Source organism: Miniopterus natalensis, chromosome 16, assembly GCF_054644295.1.
Source record: "Miniopterus natalensis isolate mMinNat1 chromosome 16, mMinNat1.hap1, whole genome shotgun sequence".
NCBI classification, from domain to species: domain Eukaryota; kingdom Metazoa; phylum Chordata; class Mammalia; order Chiroptera; family Miniopteridae; genus Miniopterus; species Miniopterus natalensis.
In genome coordinates, this window is record NC_142096.1 from 25,266,345 (window position 1) to 25,289,108 (window position 22,764).

General features: G+C 38.1%; 1 protein-coding gene across 5 annotated transcripts in view; it reads left to right on the plus strand.

The window, feature by feature from the left end:
- C16H8orf34 (chromosome 16 C8orf34 homolog) overlaps positions 1-22,764 on the plus strand; it is a 522,081-nt gene that overhangs the window by 126,757 nt on the left and 372,560 nt on the right. For all 5 annotated transcript variants that reach the window (XR_015715789.1, XR_015715790.1, XR_015715791.1 and 2 more), the window contains exon 8: positions 1,655-1,790. Coding sequence is in view for 2 of the 5 variants with exons in the window: in XM_087825423.1 (XP_087681549.1) it covers positions 1,655-1,790 (136 nt within the window). In the remaining 3 variants the exon portion in view is untranslated. The remainder of the gene's footprint in view (positions 1-1,654; positions 1,791-22,764) is intronic.

Consider the following 22,764-nt stretch of genomic DNA (forward strand, 5'->3'; position numbering starts at 1 on the left):
AGGGGTGTATCTAAACGTGTCTTAAACAACTTGTTCACTTTTGATAGGGTTTTCAGCAGATTTGAGAACACCTTTGTTTCCAATGCAACCCAAAGTCATATTAAAAAAAAGGGGGAGGGTTCCCTGTATATATATTTATTCTGTAGTCTTTGACTAGTTGACAAGCTCAAGTAAGTGCAATAATACAAAGGATTGTATTCTAAAGGCAAGCTTAAGTTGGTGATAGCATATTCTGTTCCAGTTTCAAGTTTTGATGTATGATCTATCAACAAATAACATTAGGTCAAGTTTTCAGTGGGAGTTCTTAAAAAAACTGAGTGAGGTAGGCAAGTTTCCTAACTGAGGTAAGAAAATCACAAGGCTCCCTTCTGGTAGGATCAGGGTGTTGCAGTGACGAAGAGTAATGTGAGTGGGAGAGTTGAACACATTCTCATGAGAAGTTAATTAGCTAGCTGGAAAGTGCTGTATGTTCTCAGGCAATAGTAATGTCTGTATTGCATGAGTAACCAGGGGAACAAGAGGGGAGCTTGTAACTAGTTAAGCAGAATTTGGAAGTGGCAGCTATTTCCCTAAAACAAGGAAATAAGCCTTTGCAACCAGGTCAAGGAAATGAGTTTTTGATGACTCCCATGAAGTTGAGTTAAAACCCTAAGGGCTTGTGCAGATTATTCATTATAGATGAAAGGATTTTTGGTTGGGGATGGCTATGGAAGGGTTCTGTGGACAAGCCTTCTTCAGATTACAGAAGGCCATCATGACTTAGACTGAGAGTTGTCAAAGTCTCAGGAAAATTTGACACTTGTTTGAAGTATCCAGTTAAGCCTAGAAATCCTCTCAGTTGATTTGTGAGAAGGCTAAGATGTTTGAGTAGTCTCATGATAAGGATCATGAGAGAGTGACTGCCCTCCTTATATCAGTTATAACCTCAAGAATGGATTATGTTTTGGCAAAATTTTATTTTATCTTTTGAAACCTTATGTATTTTTTTTGTCAAGTCTGAGGACAAGTAAATGGAACACCTTTTGTAGGATTCTTTGGTCTCTGAATAAAGCAGGAGATCATGTACTACTGTATCAGGACTGAATTACAAGGGAAACTTAGATCTTTGAAGTCTTGATTGAGAATTTGGGGAAAATAGGAAGGGGCTTGAGGGAACAGCTGAGCGTGACTATCCCTGTATACTATTCTCCTCCCCAGGTGAAGGCAAAAGGGAAAGGTTTAGAATGGAAAAAGAGGAAGTTTCTGATATGCCCTGATTGGAGATTGTTGGATGAGAAGGAGACAACAAGCTAATTAGAAGCAAAGAATCTTATGTAATCAGATTGGGAACATATTTGTTATTTTCTGGTTGGCTCTGAGTTAGAAGCAAAGGCAAAAACAGGGAAGCTGGTAGTCATTGACCAAGTCCCGACCATTTTGGTCTAATTGCTGCAGAGGCTGTGGTTTGGCTTCCTGTAAATCTTCTCATATAATTTGTCTCCAACTACATCTAGAAATGATTAAAAAATAATTGATGCATGAGGTAAGATTTTTGCAAAGCGGAAATGTAATGTTTTCCTTTACAAACTACTTGCAGACACCTGAAAATGTGGACTTCTCTCCTTAGTACTATTAAAATTAATTTTTCTCTCTGTAATTGTTTGTGTTGTTACAGAGGATCTTGATGATTTAAGAATGGAGGGAGTAACTACTCTGGTACCTTCTGGGAGCAAATTTAACCAAGGTCGTGCTACTTACCCTGCTGAGCCTCAGGCCAAGGTCACACTGAACATCTGTTCAAGGTGTGCCAGGTAAAACATATTATAGGTATATTATATAAATGTGAATTTGATTTTTAAAATCTAACATTTTGATGCAAAGTGTGTACTTTGTGTAAAGAAAATCTTTTCCTTCTAGTTATCTTTTGTGCGAACATTGGCAAGGGAGTTGGTTGTGTCATTGATCCTTGTGCCCAGTGCCACTCAGACCAACAATGAATCAAAGAGTGTAGATTGTCCTTACCTCACAGTTTGGGACTATTTTAAGTTTTTCTGTTTCTGAGTTTCATTTGCTGTCTGCCTGTCTGCTCCCTTTCAAAGGAAGATTCAAGGGGGTCTAAAATTTCAAAGCCACTTTTAAAGCACCTGCATAAAGCACAGGTTTGCCCAGGTACCGTCTAAGATCTAATATTATTGGCCTCTTAACCTGCTCCTGATCCTGTTCACCTCCTGGAAAGAATTTAATCAGCTTGACGCTTTTCAGTTTTGGCAGCTGGAAGCAATCTTTGCATATGCTGTATGAGGCCAAAGAAGTAGCTTAAGTTACTGCCAAGTCAGCTCCCAGTGCTGGTCCAGCAGAAACTCACCGAATAGCTAGAATTCATTCTTTTGTAGGCACTAAATCTCATTTGCAAAGAGGCTTTTAAGCCTGTTTAAATGATAAAACAAGCCTTCTAACCCTTATGTAAATGGTGCAGATTAGCAAGAACAATGCACTGGCTGGCCAGTTTTATCTGCTTTTCTTTATGTCTAGCTATTCCATTGTACTGTTTGAGAGGGGATTAGTTGCTTGGAAATTGGGAGGCGGGGGAAGTGTAGGAAAATCAAATCAAAATTTTTGTAGCCTTTCCTCTTTCCCTTTTATCTCTTTGGAATTTTTATTTTAATTGTGCCATAGCACAGTGAAAAGACCAATGGAAACATTGCTCCAGATGAGTGATATTTGAGTCAATTGAATTTTTGGTTATGGCTGTAAAGAAAACTGGTAATATTTGTGTGATGATAGTTATGTTACCATTGTAATTAGCTAGTTATTAATATTAATAATAGGAAAGGAGCAAAGGGAAGTACAGACATTATGAGCATGGCCATCTAGGCAGCTTCACCAGGAAGCTGGAATTTCACACTCGCCAGGGAACCACTGGCCCTTTCCTTGCAGATCACTGGGGAAAGGGACTGGACAAATGTGAAGATGGACACATGCACAGTGAGTCGGGGTGACATAAGGAAGGTGCTTACCTGTCTGTCTAACCTGGGAACAGAGATCATTGGCTAGAGGGGTGGACCCCAAAGCAAGCCCACACAAATTTGGGAATAAATCCCTAGACAAAGGAATTCTCTCTTGTTCCTCTGGCTTTGCTCTTATTTCCTTGCACTTGCTCATGTTCCCACCATAGCCATGCTGCCCTAGAAGCCTCATGGCCATGGGTCATGAGGACCCTACGCCCAATAGACTACAGTTGGGAACATAAGCTAACCTAGCCAGATGCTGGACTGGACTGGGCAAATATGGAGCAGAAACTCTGGGCACTGGCTTTACATTTATCTCTGCTGAAGACAAAATGGGACTTTTTTTCTTGGTGGGATGGAGGGAGATGGGACCTTGTAAACTCAGGGGTTTAATTCCACAGAAATAAAGCTTTCCATGATATCTCATCCTCCTTTGGGGGTCTCTGGAAACTTTTATTCCAGCAGTACCCCAAGAAGCCCACTTCTACTGGCAACGAGTGGGGGTGCGAAGGACACCACACAGATAACAGTTAGGCATCCTGAGTATACAAGGCCTTCTATGGAAGAATAGTTTGCCACTTTAAATAAAGCCTTTATTTGTACATTTGGTACACATTTGTACATTTATAATTTTACTGGAGAGGGGTTTGTGCTTCGTCTTCCATTCATTTGGAAGGTTGGGATATGAAGTGTTGGTTTTTCAAAAGGGAAAGGCTATGGAAATAATATGTCTTTAAACTACTGAGGATTTGAATTTAGAAAGGACCAAACATATACACAGCCCTAAATTATTTACCATTTATCTTCCAAGTGATAGAGTTAGACTGTAAATTACAATCTGCTTTTAAGGTGAGCCCTTTACTGAGTTTATTGAAGAAATATTCAGTTGAGTAACTGGTTACATTTATTGCACTCTCATTATGTACCAGATACTATTCTAAGCACATTAAATATAAAAACTCATTTAATTCTCAAATAATGCTGGGAGTTAGTTACTATTATTATTCTCATTTTTATAGATAAAGCATGTGTTAATTAATTAACTTGTGTACAGGAACACAGCCAGTAGGTGGCAATCACTTCGCACCCAGGAGGTATAGCTTGACTGTTGAGCTCTTCTGTTGGATTGCCAAGCACCAAGCTATTCTCTGAAGGCAAAGGTAGAGGCCAAAAAAGATAAAGAATGAGATAGGAAGACATTTAGGTGTTTGAAATGATGGGATTCCATGATTGTTTTGATGGAGCAGAAAGCAATGTTGTACTTTCAAAAGCAAGACAGATATATTGATTCAGGGAAATTTGGTAACCATTATAGAAGACAGTAGGCTTTTAATTTTAGAGTAGCTGCTATAGCCAGAGTTTAGAAAAACTAATATCAATTTTCAAGTCCTTAGAAGGACTTGAGACTTTACCCTATTTGCAACCTAACATGTTAGTCAGCCAATGTTTTAAAGATGCTGGCAGAGACATGAAACTCCTGGATCAGAGACCAAGGGACTTAGTAAGCACAACAGTAATAATTGTCAGAGTATTAGCATTTTCACTGCATCCCTGAGGCACAAGTCTCACAGACGAACACAAATAGGGCAGTAGGTTGCAGTATATAAGAGGAACCCTGAGTTTAGAAAACATGAATATTTTACAATGGGAAGTAAGCATTGCTCTAGAGACACACTCCATATCTCTCTTCCAAGGCTGTTTGTTATATAAAACATTCCGGAACAGATTGTCTGAAACAAAGGCTGTCAGTGTCTCTGCTCACAAGATATGTAGAAACATAAGAGACTCACGGAGAATTGTCTCCCTATATTAGTTAGAGAAGACTACTTTCGTCATGCATTGATGTGGTTATCAGAAATTTCCATAATTGATTCTCAAACATCAGTTTATGTTGCTGACTCATCTCTTCTAGTGTGAGTAAGGTTTTTTAAGTCTGTGAGAATAATACTTTTTAAGCCAGGGCTAAACAATTATCTGAAGCAGAAGTCATAAACTCCAGGACTGTGTGTAGTATACAGGTTTGTGTGTTCACATAACATTTAAAAGTACCACTGGATTAGTTACTAATTTAATATAAAAATTGGGATTTTTATCTTCTCTTAAAAATCCTTAAGGGTGATAACACTGGTTCCACATTTTCAAATGTATACACACTAGCAGCTTTCCCCTCTAGAGCCATAGACCCAGCAATTCTGCTCTAGTTCACCTCAGATTGTCTGTCCAACTTCACTCATTTACATGACCTGTGGAGCCTGTAAGGCCCTTGTTTGTAACCTCTGACCTGTGGAAACATTGGAACTCCAAAGATAAGCAGTGAATTAGGACTGGAGGAATGCAGGCTGAGGAGCCTGGGCAGGCCCCTGGGGGAAGGATCTGGTGCCCAGAAGAGACAGATCATACTGTCTCAGGGCACTAGGTTATGGGCAGGGATTTACAGTAGCCAGGTGGTAGTCTCAGAATGAACAGGCAATCTCTCAGAACTCAGAGTGAGTCGATCAGAAATCCAGCTCTGCAAACTAAACCAACATGGAGAAAACAATTGTTTCATTTAGAGAGCTGTGCCCATTCCCATTCCCATTGCTCTCTTTGTGGGCACTAGTACCAGCCTGGAAGAGACCTGTGAGAGAATACAGGAAGCCTGACATTGGGTTTTGGACCTGGGATCAGGACTTAATTCCAAATCTTACTGAATTGGATACAGTGTGGGGCTAATGGACAAGAAACTTTAGGATTAATTAATGTTAAGTTGTATTGTGTACTTACCAAGACGTTTCAAAGCTTTGCAATAAAGGTAGACTACAAAGATAACTTTTTCTGAAGATTGACAAAGGGATTGAATGGAATGTCCACACTCTAAAGTACCTTGTGTGTCATCTTGGGGAAATTATACAAATATTCAGAAAATCTGGTCCCTTTTTTGTAAAATGGAGTTCATGTAATCCTGGAGATAATTTCTAGGGCGGATAGAGAGCACTGGACAGGATAATGCATGCAAAGGCAGCTAGCAAAGTGTTCACAGTGCAAGGCTCTCAGGGAACAGGGGGGTTCCTCTTCTCTTCCTCTCACTCATGGGATAATTACCATGTAAATACTTAAGCAGTTTAAAACACTTTGAGCTTTCCTTTTATCTATCTTTTTGAGAGGACCACATGAAAGTGCTCAGGTATTGAGGAAAAGGAGCCTCATTTTACTGACATTCAGGAACTTTCTCTTGCCTTAGGTTTCTGACTGACTGGGGAGAAAATTATTGTCCACCTTCCAGGACTTCTTGTGTTCAATACAACAGTGTAAGGTGGAGACATTTTTATTAGTTAGTTTGTTGTTTCTTAGAGTGTTAAGGTCAAGGAGTCATTTTTCCCATAGAACTGGAGAGGTAAAATCTATTAAGTGAGCTTAATGGATATGTTGTGATCTTGAAATAGTACTATAGCCCCAAGATACTATCACCAACAGCCTCAGTATAGAGTCAGTAAGACTCAAGTGATGTTCAGAGCTTCTGCAAAGAACCTATCAATAATCAAGTTAGTGTAAAGAGGTGCAGTCTACTCTTTAGTTTGTGATTTTCCTCAATCTCTTTTTCAAGCACTACAACACTCCTGAGCTACTTATGGTGTCACAGTAGCTCAAAGTGTGTGCCCACGATATGTACAGAACATTTTTGTTCTATCAAGTTGAGGGCATAGAGCCAAAGGCCACAGAGCCCTTCTCATTCAGAACCCACTTGGAAGACATGATCTGTAATGAGACTGATATATTTTACTGGGAATAATTGAGAGGTATAAGATATACATGAATTTCCACTTTACAAGACATCAGGACAAAAGAAATTCAGCCACATTAAGTTGTTCTGAAAGGTTTTACAACAAAGTGACTACAATATCAAGAATTTCAACAAGTTTACTGATTAGCAGTGTCAAGGAATAAGAAGATCAGAGAATTTTTAATAAGTATTTTACACATGGTTAAAAAATATAGATGGAAGAAAGCTGGTTTTATAAACTGGAAGATTATGCAGGATAGTGTTACTTCTACCGCTCTTGGTGACTTTAGTCTGATGTGGACATTGCTGCAAGTTGTGTGTTTTAAACAGAGATGGCAGTCCCTGGCAAGTGGGAAAAATGAATGGCTGATAGATATGTGACCACCAAAATGCATTAAGATTTTAACCCAGAAATATCTGGGTTAAATGCCTTTTCCTTCTCAGATTAGAGGGGAAAGAAGTCATTATAGAATTACAATTTTAAATAAAGAAAGAATATTCTATGTAGAATACGGCAGTGTCCTTACAATCAACAGTCTTATTCATTAGGAGGGAGATTTTTTTATATATTCATTGAGTGTTTTGGCTAGACTTTTAGCAGATTCCACCAAGACATCTACAGATCCTTGAACAGTGTGAGCAAAACAAGTTTCATTTGTTGCCTAGGAGTCACACCTAAGTCATATCAACCAAAAAGTAAAGTGTTGGTAGGACAATCTCATTCAAATTATCAGGAATTGTAAACAAAACTTTTATGGTCTTAAAAAATAGTGGTTTGCAAAATTAAATAGTGAGTTTCAAATTAAATTTCTCCATGAAAGGTTCTGAATTTTCGTTTTAAGGTAACAGTTAAAATAAAAATAACAAGTAGCCAAATGCTAATAACAAGGCACCAAATTACTGTTTCAGTGAAGTTTATAAGCCATTTTTCTGTAAGGACCACCCATTAATTCTGTCTGCTCACTGCCATTCTGAAGAGTTAAATCTTGTTTTTGTGGACTCCTGCTAGGGCATTCCGGGTGGTAAGAAGATATTTGTTTTTGATGGTGCAAATGTTTGCATTCATTCATGCTTAACATCAATAGTGCACAAAAAAAGGAACCGAGAGCCATTTTAAAAGAAATTGGATTATAGAGGACATGGGGTGATCCTGCCTCAGAAACCACAGGATGGGAATGCTAGGAGCTATTTGTTTTCAGATAGTCTCCTGCTGATTTTTAACTGATTTGCCTCATGTCATTGTACCAAAAATTGTTCATTTTTCCTAAACATTATGACACTAAAATACCGAGCCTAGTTGTGCGTTTACTAGATAAAGCCAAAGCAGATCATCATTGGTGATGAATTGATGAAAAAAAGGTCAGTGTCAAACCTTGTAAATGTGAATTAATTTCAAACTGTCTATATTAGGATTTACTAATTCACTTGAGGAAACCTATATAATATATAATTAATCATACATTCAATTTTGTTTCACTTTCCTATGCATTTTTATTCTTGCTTCTCAACTATTTGTATAAGGTTTAAATTCATCCAGTTCCCATTGGAGAGAAAGGTGAGCAAAACTGACATGAAGAAAAACGACTAAGGAGAAAAAGATACTGTTATCTCTTGTTCACACTGAAAAGTTTTCCGCAAAATTGACATCGTAATCCTAGAGGGTTAAAAGGTCCCATCTGAGTCATGAATATAATGCAGCACCTACTGCCATGTTTTAAGGGACAAAAAGATTTAATTTGAACCAAAGTGCATTTATAGAACACATATTCTATGTCAAGTACTGTGATAAGCTCTGAAAATAAAAATTAACACCCCTGACCCATAGGAACTTACAGTTCTATCTGGGAAAAGACATGTAAACAAATAAGTGCAACTCCACGTGTCAGATGGTGATAGTGCTATGGAAAAAATAAAGCCCGGTAGGATGGCTGGGTTACACGGCGTGTGACTGACGGTTATTTTTACGGGGGCTGTTGATGTGGGCAAAGTCCACACCCATGGAAATACTGATATATGGCTTTTATTGTTAATTCAAGATCTGCATGAAAGAAGAAATGAGAGCAACAACACCTGTCCAAAGCTGGGGACCACTTCATCTCACTTCTTAGTATAGTAATTTCATAGTTCTTTTATTTATAAATCAATGCAAGATTCTCCCCATCCTCACTTCTGTCAGCAATTGTTTTGAGATTCGTAAGGGGGGGAGGTCCTTGAATGCACATGTGTGCATGTGAGCACGCACACACACACACACACACACACACACACACACACACAACCTAAAGAGCTATTTTCTTGTTGTGTTACAAAGAGCTGGGGCTTTAGAGCAAGAGAAACCAGGGTTGGATTCCCAAATTGGCTATTGAACAACTTTGGGAAATCACTTAACCTCAGTTTTCTATTTGTAACATGGGGGTTATCATTTCTGCTCATGGGATCATAGTGGAGTGGGTGGCTGGCTTAGTTTTGAGATCTCTACAAGTGTTTTTAATAAAACAGCCTTATAATTCATTTGTAATATAGGTATCTGTCCCTCTCAAGTATGAGGGTAGTCTTTTACGCTTAGATGTATTTTAGAGTTTCCTGAGAAAAGTTTCTGTTGCTTGCCGCTTGCCCTTAATTGAGTTTCTGTGACCTCTTCTGGGTATTGGTGAGGGAGGCAATTACAGTTTTATTTGTGTTTGTTTGTTGTTTTAAGTCTTCTCTTCATGGTAACTTGATTCTCTCTGTCTGAGATGGGAGTTGGGTATTTCAGGACACCATGGTACCGAATTAAACCAATTAAATCAAATAAATTAAGGACAAATAAAGGAAAAGAAAGAGGAGGGCTGGGATACCCTCTTGACCCTAGGATTGAAGAATGCACCTGGAAACCTGATGTAGCCTAGGGACAAAGATAGTAGTAGGTCCCTGTGTTTTGTTTATTTTGTTTTCTTGAATTCTTTTTTTTTTTTTTTGGCTTGTTTGTTTTTCTTGGGTAATAGAAGTAACATAGGTCACAGTAAAAAATGCACACAGGCTCAGTTTATGATTCGTACCTGAAACAACAAAGTCTTTCTGATCTGAAAAGAGCTCAAGTATGAATCATAACCCACTCTTCCCTGGAAGTGAAGAAAAATAAGGAAGAAAACATGAAAATAAGAGCTTGTCTATGTCCTGTAGCCTGCCTTTGCTATTCTCAGGGTCTGCATTGCTCAAATTTTACCTTGGTTATGTGATGTTTGGTGCACAAAAAAACCTTTTAAAAAACAACCATGACTCAGTATCTTGAAATATGGATTATGTCATTTCATGATGATCCGCAGGCAGGAAGAACTGAGGTGAGGTACTCACCCAGCCTCTGGTGTGAAGATCTTGAAAAAATAACAAGACATATGTAGAAATTTTCTAATCTTAGAACAGTAATAAGGATGGTGAGGAACTGTGAGATTTAGAAATCTTTTGAGGAGGGAGATGATAGGATTTGCCAATAGACTTAATAATTGTGTATGAGATAAAGAGATGAATCACAGATGATTTCAAGGTATTTGTAAGAGTAGTTGGAGTATGGTGTAACCATTTGGTGGGGCAGAGAAAACTGGGAGTAGCTTGTTGAGGATGCTCAGGACTCCAAGGATTTTGCACATGTTAAATTTGTAAAGCCTATTGGACATACGTGGTCAAGATCTCTCCCTCAACAAGAGAACTGCTGGTCAACTGAGTGAGAGATTGTATTCCCTTTTAGCAACACTATGAAAGAATGAGAGTGTTTTTCATATCTTTCCAGAACAGTCTTTGTTATTGATTGTCACTAGCATTGCTGCACCAGCTACATTTATCAGAAACCACCTTATGTCTCATAGCTCTTCACCTCTCCCAGCATACCTGGCTTAAGGTCTACCATAGTGTATTTGACTTGAATTTCTTTTTTTAATTTATTCATCATCCCTTCCCTCTTATTAAACTATTAACCCTAGGAGAGTAGGAACAAGCCTGTCTTGGTTCACTTATATTTCCTCAGTACCTTAAATAATTCCTCACCCACATAGTCATTAAATACTTGGATGAATGAAATCTTGGAGGAACATAAACTGGAATCTCTCTTTCTTCCACTTCTCTGTTTCTCTTTCTCTCCATTTCTGTCTCCAGACTTGACTTTCTCTCTCTCTCTCAATCTCTGTTTTTATCTCCAGATTTGACTTTCTTTGGGGCTGCTCCATGCGGTGAGAAAGATGATCCCGGAAGCTGGTTGCTCCAAGTTTATAACATCCTTAGAGCTTGGTCCCTTTCTCTCTCAAAGTTTGTATGATAGTTTTTTAATAGGTGTTGCTAACCTCTCCCCTAGAAACATGCTACCAGAGATCAGGCACTGCACTGGGGTGATGCGGAATCTAATTAACCCTTCGTCTTGGTTTTACCTGTCTTAGGGGAAGAGGCACCCCTTACTTTAGTAAGGTGCTCAGTCACTCTCTTTGAATAAAACTTATTATCTTCTATTCTTTATCTCTATTCTATCTCTATATTTACCCTCCTTGGATAAATGTTATAGATTCTCAATTTGTTTTCCGCGTTGTCTTATGTCTCTTTGATATTTTTCAATTTTCTTATTTTTCTTAACTTAATTCTCTTTTAATTTCTGGTCTTAACTTTTAACTACCCAAATTATCTCTTTATGTTCAATTTAAACTAAATATAATCTGTGTTCTTAAATCACGTAAACTCAATTTCCCCTTTTGATACATGTTTTAAAATATCCTCTCCTCTTTCTTTAAGATTGTTAGATACTCATTTAAAGTCTCGTTTTTGTTTTCTAGGCTAGCGTAGTCTTTCCATTTTATTTTCAGTTGGTTGGCAATATTTCATGGCATATGTTATTTTCATGTTCTTTGAAGGTTTGTAAACTCACCTGGAGGGGGAATTCTTTTCTCCCCCTCTCCTCTTTGTACCCCTGCCTGTGTGCTGGCTTTTCAGTTTCCTTCACCTACCTCTCTCTGGGGTGCCCAGTATAATACTAGGCCTTATACTGGACCCTCAGGGCTCTCAGCCAGCAGCTGGCTCGGTTGGGTTTCTCACTGATGGCTCTTTCTGCTTCCTTGAATCATTCTTTGGCCTTACAGGCTGACAGTGGTTTTGCTCATTTCCAGCCTTTGCTCACCAGTGAGGCATCTCATTCAGCCCCATCTTACACCTTAAGCCTGATTTCAAGAACAGAGGATTTTTCCATCCCTTTCTAGCCATCAACTGAATCTGCTGGCAGAGTTAAGACATTTACCTTTACAATCATGTCTTTTACTAAATCTTACCTACAAACTCCCAGAGAGGGAATCTGATGGAGTCCATCAGTTAGCACTCAGTACTGCGTCTGAACGTGAGGAGCAGAGTTCTTATTCCATATCATCTTGATTATCAGTGCCTCAACACTGAGAAATTTGCGGTATAATAGCTTGGAACTAGAGGATTAGGGACACTGAAAAAATGAGAGTACTTAAGTTTTAGTAGCCTAATGAATACCTTGTCCTGAGCAGTACTTAGAGTTTTAAGTTTAGTTCTCTATCTAGAGTTTTTAGACTTTTTTATTCAACAGAAGTAAGTTTTGCATTCCCCCTTCCAACATATCCTTTATTCCTGCCATGTCATTCTCCATTTCTGACCAGTCATTTTTCATAGTTTCCATATCTTTTTTTATGCTGTTGAGCATCCTTACAATCAGTATTATGAACTCTGTATTTGATAGATTGCTTATCTCCATTTCATTTATCTCTTTTTCTGGAGATTTCTCTTGTATTTTCATTTGGGAATTGTTTTTTTTTGTTTTCCCATTTTGGCTGCCTGTTTGGGTTTGTTTCTACGTATTATGTAGGCCTGCTAGGACTCTCAGTCTTTTTGTAAGGTCTCTGGTGCAGGCCAATGTCAGATGCTGTTTGTGACTGGCCTTGTGTACCCTGTTTAGAGTTATTAACAACACACAGCTTGAGGTCCCCTCTGTTGGGGCTGGGAGAGAACCAAGATGCACACCAAAGTCTGCTTTTCCAAGGCCCGGGTACAGAAGCAGATCAGGCAAAGACTCAAAGCATTCTGAGGTCCACTTCTGCCTGCAGACTGATTAATCTGATTCTCTTAATGAGCCTTGGGCTGTAGGAACTCCTTGGGGTAGGATGAGAGGTTTTCCAGTGGGGTGGTGCAATTGCTTCCCCCTTAGGCAAAAGCTGCTAGGATGGTAAATGTCTGACTGTTAAAGATGTCTTCTGCAGTCTGGGGCAATGACTAGGCACAAGAATCCAGAGGGGTTCAATCTCTAGAGTCCACAACCCTAGATTCTCCTCACACAGCTCCAGTCCACTCTGCCCTCCCTCAGCTGGAGCCCAAGGTGAGCGGCTGCACAGGAAACTTTGTGCATTGGCTCTTTAAGGGGGTGCCTGCAGTTCCAGCTGCCTCTCCCTGGCAACAAAAACCCGGCTGCTTTTCACAGCCAGATGTTATGTGGGCACCCTTCTCAGTTCTGGTGCTCTGGGCTGGGACCCCAGCCTGGGGTTTAGGCCCCAGAGTCCTCACTGGGAACCCCCACAGCTGAGATCTCCCTCCAGACCTTCAGCTGCTGCCCGTGGGAGCCCGGCAGCCCTCTCGCATCCATACTTCCTTCCAGTCTCCCTGCAGTCTCCACTTTTCGTCCTTGGTTATGAGGCTGCTCTCCAGCTAGTCTTCAATTGTAGTTGATTATTCAGGATGTTTTTTCTATATTTTAGTTGTAATTCCAGTTTGGTCCCAGGAGAGTGTCAGTGTAGCTTCCACTCAGTCCGCCACCATCTTTAATGTCAGTTTTGCATTATTTTTTGTCAATAATCAGCCATCCATTCGTGGCAAGATTAACCAGATGCCTTTTTCTTCTTCCTTAAGCCTGAGTGCACCAGGGTGCCCTAGTCCATCCTCAGAGAAAGCACCAGGGAATCACAGCATTGCACATCCTGCTGTGTCCATGAGGAGATGTGCTGATGGCAGAGGAGCTGCTGACCTAGGAGATTCATATTTCAGCATGATTCACCATGCCCATTAGCCATAAAAGTATTCTATGATGGGGTACAATTCACACTTTAAATCACACAAAGTTAGGATTGGAAACTTTCTGATCTAGATCTTAGTATATCCCCTATATTTTTACAATGGAGAGAATCCCTAAAACTTAGATTTATAAAAACATCATTCAATAAAATGATACTCAACGAACAGGCTGTGTTGTAAAAGTTAATTCTCTACTGCCATAGATTCAGCTAGGAAAATGTGGGTTCAATTTAGTGGTGTCATAACGTTAGGAGAAAGATCTACGGCCAAGATGAAATTCACATTGGTGTAATGAATAGTCTACTCCTTCGAGTGTGTTAATGTAGAGATGTTTACAGCATGTATTAGTAGATCAATTTTTATTTAAAGTATAGATGGAGCCTGGTCGGGTGGGGCTGAGCAGTTGAGCATCAACCTAGAATCTAGGAGATTGAAGTTTGATTCCCGTTCGGGGCACACGCACTAGTTGTGGGCTCGATCTCTAGTCGGGGGTGTGCAGGAGGCAGCTGATCATTGACTCTCTCATCACTGCTGTTTCTATCTCTCTCTCTCCCTCTCCCTTCCTCTCTCTGAAATCAATAAAGATATATTTTAAAAAGATAAAAAATAAAATGATAAAATAAAATAAAGATGGAAATAAGGAAGGCAACTTTAAATTGTACCTATACAGACGACGTGCATCAGTGAGTGTGCCCAGTTACCTGGATATTTTAGAAAGATACCTCTTATGGGAGAGAGAGAGGATTGTCCTTTAGATCCGGTCACTCCATTTCTTACTTTCCCTAAAAGGAATTCCTGAGATAATTACTGGACTCTCTGGCTTTCCCAGAAGAAGGCAAAAGAGTGTACAACATCCCTTTCCCCGCAGCGACCTCACCTCCAGCTGCGGTCTTCCTGTATTGTTGCATAAAGGCAGCTGGGTGATATGTTTTGCCAAAAACACTGAACCCTGCTTAAGTGTCCGTAAGTGGCCGGTGCTTCCTTCCTCCTACCCTTAGATCGCCTGAATCATTCTTCCCTTGCTCCTGACCAGCAATAACACTGGCCTTCTGGCTCGTCTAATAGGTCAAGCACATTCCTGTCTTGTTCGTCTTTGGCACTTGCTATTTCCGCTGATGGGCGTGGGCTCTCCTCAGACTCCTGCAGGACCTACTCCTTCATTTTAAATGTCATCTCATCAGACAGGACTTCCCTGATCCCAACTCCATTTGTTTGTTTCTCTCCTTACCCAACGCTTTTCTCAAACTTTCATCACTTATTATTTATTTTACTGCATGTTCCCTCTATCCCTCCCTGATACAGTATCGGCTGCATGAGGTCAGGGATCTTGTCTGTTTTGTTCACTGCTGTAATTCCAGCACCACTAACAGTGCTTGTAACACATATAATTATTGAATAGTTAAATAAATTAATGACAAATGCATGAGGCACATTACTTAGTAAAATTTGGAATAATAGCTAATTTTTATTGAGTGTGTTCCATGTCAGGTATTTTTCTAAGCACTTTATATATCTACATTAATTCATTAAGTACTGGCAACATTAGAGAAGTTGGGTAATTTACTCAATGTTACACAGCTCATAAGCAGCAGTGCAGGGAATTTAACCAGGTCTTGCTCCAGAGTAGTCACTCTTTCCTTTTTTGCTGCCAACAATAATAATGGGGGGAAGGTAGGTTTGAGAGGAAGGAGAGGTAATGACTGTGTGGCATGAGGCTATTATAATTAGTTAAATTTTCCATAATAAGTTATCCCATGACTTCCTCATCAGCATGATGAACAATCAATGGGAATTAATTTGTCCATGTTGCTTTGCCTATCTTAGTCCTAGCCCCCTTGGGAGTATAATCTAAACAGATATTGCTGTTTAAGGTAGAATGAAGGGCTATTCAGAATTATCAAGAAGTCAGAAATGCTTCCACTTAAGTAACTTCGCTGTAATTGCTTAATATAATTCATCACATCAACAAAGTTAAAAAGAAAATTCACATGATCATATCAATGAATGCAGAAAAGCATTTTACAAAATTCAGCAGCCACTCATGATAAAAACTGTCAGTAAACTACAAAGAGAGGGGAACTTCCTCAACTTGAGAAAGAATATCTACAGAAGCCTTACAGCTGAAAATCATACTTATCGGTGAGAAGCGTGAGCCTTCCCATTAAGATCAGGCATAAGGCAAGAATGTTCTCTATCATCAATCCTTTCCAACATTATACTTTAAATGTTCTAGCTAATATAATAAGACAAGAAAATACAATAATTTAGATTGGGAATGAAGAAATGGAATTGTCTTTGCAGATGACATGGTCATCTGCGTAGAATATGTGAAACAATAGGCAAAAAAGTTCTAGAGCTAATAAACAATTGTAGCAAGGTTGCAGGATACAGGTTACTGTGCAAATGCCAATTGCTTTCCTAAATACCAGCAATGAACAAATGGAGTTTGAAATAAAAGACACAATGTCATTTACATTAGCACCCCCAAAATGAAATACTTAGGTATAAATCTAACAAAACATATACAATATCTATATGGGGGAAAAAATCAAAATTCTGATGAATGAAATAAAAGAAGAACGAAATAAGTGGAGAGAGATTCCATGATAATGGTTAGGAAAACTCAATATTATAAGATGTCAGTTTTCACAACTTGATCTGTAGCTTCAATGCAGTACCAGTCAAAATCCCAGCAAGTTATTTTGTGAATATTGACCAACTGATTGTAAGGTATGTGGAGAGAGAGAAGACCCAGAGTAGCCAACACAATATTAAAGGAGAACAAAGTTGGACAACTGGCACTAAAGGACTTCAGTATTTACTGTAGAACTATGGTAATCAAGACCGTGTGGTATTGATGAAAGAATCGACAAATAGATCAATAGAACACCCAGAAATGACCTGGGTAAATACTGTAAACTGACTTTCAATTAAGGAGCAAAGGCAATACAATGGAGAAAAGATAACCTTTTCAAAAACTGGTTCTGGAGCCCAGGAGGGCGTGGCTCAGCGGTTGAGCGTCGACCTAGGATCCAGGCAATCGGGTTCAATTCCCGTTCAGGGCACATGCCCCGGTTGCAGGCTCGATCCCCAGTCGGGGGTGTGCAGGAAGCAGCCGATCAATGACTCAAACATCAAACATCATTGATGTTTCTATCTCTCTCTCCTTTCCTTCTCTGAGATCAATAAAGATATATTTAAAAAAAATATTGGTGCTGGAACAACTGGACATCCAAATGCAGAAAAATGAATCTAGAACAGACCTTCACAAAAATTAACTCAAAAAGGATTACAGACTTAAATGTAAAATGCAAAACTTTAAAGCTGCTAAAGATAACATAGAAGAAAACCTAGATCACCTTGAGTACGCTGATGCCCTTCTAGAAACAACGCCAAAGATATGACTCATGAAGGAAAAAATTGATAAGCTGGACCTCATTAAAATCAGAAACCTCTGCTCTGTGAAAGACCATGTCAAAAGAATGAGAAGACAAGCCACAGGCTGAGAGAACATATTTGCAAAGGCATGTCCCATAAAGGACTGTTATCCAAGTTGGCACAAAGAAGTCTTAAATTGCAACAGTGAGAACAAAAGCAACTTGATTAATAAATGAGCCAAAGGCCTTAACAGATCACCAAAGAAGATATACAGATGGCACATAAGCACATGGAAAAAAACGCTTCACATCATGTGTCATCAGGGAAATGCAAATTAAAACAACAATGAGATACCACAACACACCTATTAGAATGGCCAAAATCCAGCATACTAACAACACCAAATGGTGAGGATGTGGAGTAACAGGAACTCATTAATCTCTGGGAGGAAAGTAAAGTTGTAAAGCCACTTTGAAAGACATTTGGTGCTTTCTTACAAAACTAAACGGACTCTTACCATATAAGATCCAGCAATCATGCTCCTAAATATTTACCCAAATGAGTTAAAAACTTAAGTTCACCCATAAAACTGCACATGGACTTATTCACAGCAGCTTTATTCATAATTGCCAAATTTTGGAAATAACCAAGATGTCCTTCAGTAAGTGAACGGATAAATTGCAACACACATCTAGACAATGGAATCCTTTTCAGTGATTAAAGGAAATGAGCTATCAAGCTATAAAAAGACATGGAGAAACTGTAAATGCATATTACTAAGTGGAAGGAGCCATTCTGAAAAGGCTACACACTGTATGATTCCAACTACATCACATTCTGGAAATGACATAACTATAGAAACAATAAAAAGAACAGTGGCTGTCAGAGGTCAGGTGCGCTAGAAGTTGTGAATAGACAAAGCGCAGAAGATATTAATACCAAACAAATACTCTACATGATATCATAATGGATACATGTGATTCTACATCTGTCCAAGCCCATGAAATGTACACCAAGAATGAACCTTAATGTGGACTATGACCTTTAGGTGATTATGATTTGTCAATGCTGGTACATCATTTGTAAAAATGTACCACTTTGGTGGGTAATGTTGATAACTGGGGAAGTTACACATTTGTGGGAGGAGGGTGCATATGGGAAATTTTTCTGTGGATCTTAAACTGTTCTAAAAATATGAAGTTTTAATAAAATTTTTAAAAATAAAATGAACCCAAATTCATCTATTGTTTATGGGGTGAGTTACTATAGTACTATAATTTATGTTAACATATTGTTTATTTGTTTAAAGATTTATTTTTGCATGTAGAAAGAATAATTCTAACTGTGAAAGAAGAGCACTCATAAAACTCATAGTGATAGTTATCAGGATATAAAATGCCTTTCAAAATCAAAATATGATTTTCTTTGCAAATAAATAAAATAAAAGGATACCTCCCTATTTGTTTAAAGTCTTATTGGCATATTTAAATATATATGTAATAAAATAACAAAACCAAAAGCTTGTATATTCTTTTGGTCCCTCAAGATGTCCCTTAACATTTACTAAGTTATTTATTCCTTGGAAGTGAAAACAACTTTAAGGAGACTTTTTTACTTTCTCTTTTTAAAACAAATCAAACCAAACAAGAACCAAAGCTGCTTACTTTATATATCTTCTTTCCTGATTGCCAAACCCTCGATTTCAGTTGGAAATGACTTGTTAAACAGATTACTGTCAACAATTCAGTTATCTCAGTGGTTTTAGAATTGTATATTTTTTGTCTTCTGTACCAGATTTTCTTGCTAAGTCAAGTCCAGCTGTTGTTACAGCACCTTGTTTAAATGGAATCACTATTTTTTTGAATGCCCTCCTCAAGGAACAATGGTACTAACTCAAGACAAAAATAAGACCTCATCTAGGCTGCAGTCTCATAGATTGGATGTGACAAATACTTCGATGACTATGATTTAATAACTGGCCTATTATTCAGTATTCTGGATCCATTTTAACTCATTTTCATTGTGAATGAAAAGCATTTTACACCAATATTTCAGTCAGTTATCCTAATAGGTGAATAGGTGCTTATATTGAAGCCATTTTTTTTAGTCACTAAAGAATTAATAGGCGACTAAAAGGAAAACTGTTCAGAGTAAATGTTTCTGCTTAGGGTGAAGGAACCTGAGTTCTCTATCACAACTGATCAGCACACTTCAAAAGAGACTTTGTAAAGATATGAAATCGAATCACTTTCTGACAGCTTTAATTCTGCAAAATAAAACCAGAAGAGAAAATAAAGTGCCTTTCTGAAACATTTAGCAATACACAGAAGAAATTTTAGGTGGCAGTTATCTAGTAATTTAGAAATAATTGAGAGCTCAGAAATTCTAGAAAATAATAATGTAGATATTGAAGAGATAATCAAGGAAAAACCCTTTTATATTTTAATTTAAATTATAAATTTATATAAAAGGCATTCATTTTTTCCTATATGTCAATATATGGCTATAATATTTAGTCTTAAAGGTGCATTTTGAAAAAAAAAGGAACCTCCATTAAAAATTGCCTTTGGGTCTAAATAATAAGTTGTTCAACACAGGAGTAATATAAAATTTTCCTCAGCTCAGTGGTTCAAGAAAATAGGAGGATTTCAGGAGTTTATATTGGAAGAGAATAAATAGAGTTGTGCATATTTAAAGGGCAATCCCATGGAAGAAAAAATATACTTATTTTTGTTGCTCCAAAAAGCAGTACTGGCACCTAACTAAAGGACACACTGGCTGTACTTCAACTAAAGAAAGAACAGTGGGACAACTGGAGGGGTAGAAAGAAAATGGAAAGGTCTGATCCTGGCAACTGTGAGTGCTCCATTCCTTGAAACATCCAAGCAGATATTAAATAACTGTCTGGTGGAGGGTCTGTGTGGAGTAAGAGATTGGGCAGGACATCTGGAAGGAAGACCCTCCAGTACTGTGTGAAATGAATTTCTAAGCCACCCAGTCTGTGGCATTTTGTTATAGCAGCCTGAATGGCTAAGACAATGTTGTGTCCATTTTCCTGATCCTTGAATAAAGCTCTGAGTTGAATTTTAATTCATACATCTCTCACTCACTGAGCCAGTTTTTACAGCCCAATCTGTTGAGCTCCTTAGTATATTATGAGGTCTTTTAGTTCCCAGGAAGAGATGCAAACAGCTTTCCTTCAAGGTCAGTTATCATCTGAGGAGGCACTGTCACTTCAGGATCCCTTTTTCTAATTCTGGCTTCCCAAGGAATTGAGAAAGATGCTTTTCATTGTTGAGGACAAGTAGCATGAGTTCAATAACCTGCCTACCACGCAATCATGCCTTCCAGATACAGGGTTGGGGCTGACTGCTTTGGCACCATGAATGGCGGTGAAGCCTCTGTAGGGAGAGAAAGGTGCTGCCCACCCTGGTCAATAGCTGTCCCTTTTGTCTTATCTTCACAATTTTTCTAACTGGATTAGGTCATCTGATTATATTGATTACTTGGCACTAAGACTTCTTACAGCACTTAAAAATGGTGACAAACCAATTATACATTTTAACTATCTGGTTTTTCTCCTCTTTTTAGAGACTGGGCTGCATGTAAAAATTAGAGTGACTCTCAAGACCTCTTTTATTCTCTGTTTCTAACATAACATAATGCACATACTATGTGCTCAATATTTTGAATAGCTAAATATATAATTGCACCAGTACTTTCCAAAAGTGAATTGCTGTGTCTAGGGTCACAGCTAACGCCACCTCTAAATATTATAAGTAGTAGTGAGTTAAGGGGGAAATGTGACTCCCATTGAAATTCTGTGGACTAATCCAGGGTCTTTCAAACTAAGTTTTATTTTTTGGATCCACACATTTTTTAAAGAACTGAAACATTCTGTATTTTCATTTTAAAGATGAATTAAAAACTATGAACATATCCTGGATCATATGGTTGACCATCTGTTCACTGAGAACTATCACTTTTCCAGTGCCCATAGCTGTTTAAGACTGTGCTGGTGCCACTTAGTTTCAAGTCATAGAGAAGAGAATCAGCTGTACCTAATACCTCTGTGACATGTTAGGGATAAGTAAAGGCCAACAAGGTCTCGGTTCACCTTAACATGTAAGTTTCTCTATGTATATAACCCATAGACACAGACAATAGTGTGGTGAAGGCCTGTGGGGGAAGGGGCACAGATGTGGCAGGGAGGGGATCAATGGGCAAAAAAGGGGAAATCTGTAATACTTTCAACAATAAAGATAAATTTTAAAAAATTTAGGGAAAAAAATCTAAGTTTCTCAGTAGTTAAATGGAGAATAGTAGTAGAAGGACATATGAGGACACACATAATAGCCTAGGCATGCTGAGTCCAGAAGAGCTCATACTGTAATTGTCAGCACCACATTTACATTAACAGTTTAGTTTTAGCCAAACCCACATTCTTAATTGCATTAAATTATTGCTGAAAATTTAAATTTTTATTTTATAATTTAAAATTTTTATAATTAAATAAAATTTGTCTAAGGAGTTTAATAGTTACACTAGTGCATTCAGGACCCAGATTCACTATGCTAGAGGCAGTAATCGATGAGCAGTTGTTAAATCAATTTACACCAAAGTGTTAATATGAAAATTAAAAAATTACGTTTCAGAGCATAGTGATGTTAACAGTATTTTCTGGCTAAAGAAATTTTATAATTTCTTCATAAAATTCTTTTCAAATCTTGTTTATTTTTTCCAAATTAAGAGGAAAACCATTATATTTCTATTGGGTTTTTAGGAGGAAAAAATATTTTGTGCAGCTGTAGTTGGAAAGACACTCCTAGAGATCCCACATGTTACAGACTTGGAGGAGCCAAGTGCCAGCAAGGCAGAGTAAATGCCAAGCATGGCTATGGAGATTTAACACTGATTTTGAACCCAAGGAAGACTTTTAGAATAGTCATATTGAACAGAAAGAAAGTAGACTATTTATAGTTAAATTAGACAACAGTGAAAATTCTGCACTCTCAGACTCCTGGCCCACAGGTACACTTAGTTCACTGTTGTCAAATAATTTTACACAAGTCTATCAAATAATTTTACACAAGTCTGTCAAATAATTTTACACAATTTTAAACAATGCTGTTTGGGGAGCTCAGATTTTGCTTAAAATGATATTTAGAAGATTTAGACAAAATTATGGCTTAGAATTGATTTGTGAGCATCAGTCTTGTTCTCTCTTAAAGTTTGAGAAATGGAACTATAGTCAGGCTTCATCAGGTGGTAGGAAGCTTAAAATCAATTCCTGTGAGGAGGAACAAAGACCCCATCAAGAGTGAGCATGGAGTATTGATCAGTGTCTCTACTAAATGCCTATTTCTCAAGTACTTGGAGAAAGGGTGCAGTGAAGAGGCTATAACTCTATTTTGCTTTGTCCCTCTTGATAGTAAACAGTGAAACTAAACAAGCAAAAAGCCATGGCACATACAAGTTTGAAACATGGGTAGAAATCAATATGACAAATACCATCAATCTAGAAAGAGGTGTCTTCGGGAAGAAAATATATATCCCAACAGCTTTTAAATATTTATTATGGTGAAAAATCAGAATTAAGTTACA